The sequence below is a fragment of the Octopus bimaculoides genome, chromosome 15 (genome assembly GCF_001194135.2).
Source record: "Octopus bimaculoides isolate UCB-OBI-ISO-001 chromosome 15, ASM119413v2, whole genome shotgun sequence".
NCBI lineage: Eukaryota > Metazoa > Mollusca > Cephalopoda > Octopoda > Octopodidae > Octopus > Octopus bimaculoides.
The window spans coordinates 7434921-7435543 of NC_068995.1; the positions used below are offsets into that span (position 1 = coordinate 7434921).

General features: G+C 32.9%; 1 protein-coding gene across 1 annotated transcript in view; it reads left to right on the plus strand.

Moving 5' to 3' along the window:
- LOC106875064 (neuroendocrine convertase 1) overlaps positions 1-623 on the plus strand; it is a 167183-nt gene that overhangs the window by 150717 nt on the left and 15843 nt on the right. Inside the window, exon 8 of the mRNA XM_014923026.2 lies at positions 107-279. Within this exon, the coding sequence (XP_014778512.1) occupies positions 107-279 (173 nt within the window). The remainder of the gene's footprint in view (positions 1-106; positions 280-623) is intronic.

A 623-nucleotide genomic window follows, 5' to 3' on the forward strand; every position in this document is an offset into this window, starting at 1 on the left:
ATATATATACATATATATATATATTTGAATACGTATATACACACATACTTGCATATACATATTTTTGCAAGCGCGTCCATTTATGCTAATGTCAATTCTTCCACAGGTGTTCGGATGCTTGACGGTCCAATAACTGATTCTCTGGAAGCCAGAGCGTTAGGCTTCAATCACAAGTACATCGACATCTACAGTGCCAGCTGGGGACCCCTCGATAATGGTATGACCCTTGATGGACCTGGAACATTGTCCAGGAAGGCTATGGAACTTTCTATTAAAGAGGTAAGTTAATAAATAAAAGATATGCTTCAGGATTTTCTAAATTTTACCACAGCGTTCTCGGAGTCATATCATTTGATCACATCTTGTACCTAAAACTTGGATCCATCATGGCGTCTTAAGTAGGTTTTAAGATCAGATAATGTCTTGAAAAGATACCCACATAGATTGCATAAAAGATATGGACCACTAAGAGCTGCAGTGAAGTTCTGATCTTTGTGAATCTTAAAATATATACATACATACATGTACATACATACATACATAAATATATACACATATATATAATATATATATATATATGTACATATATATATATATGGATGTATACATATATATATATATAT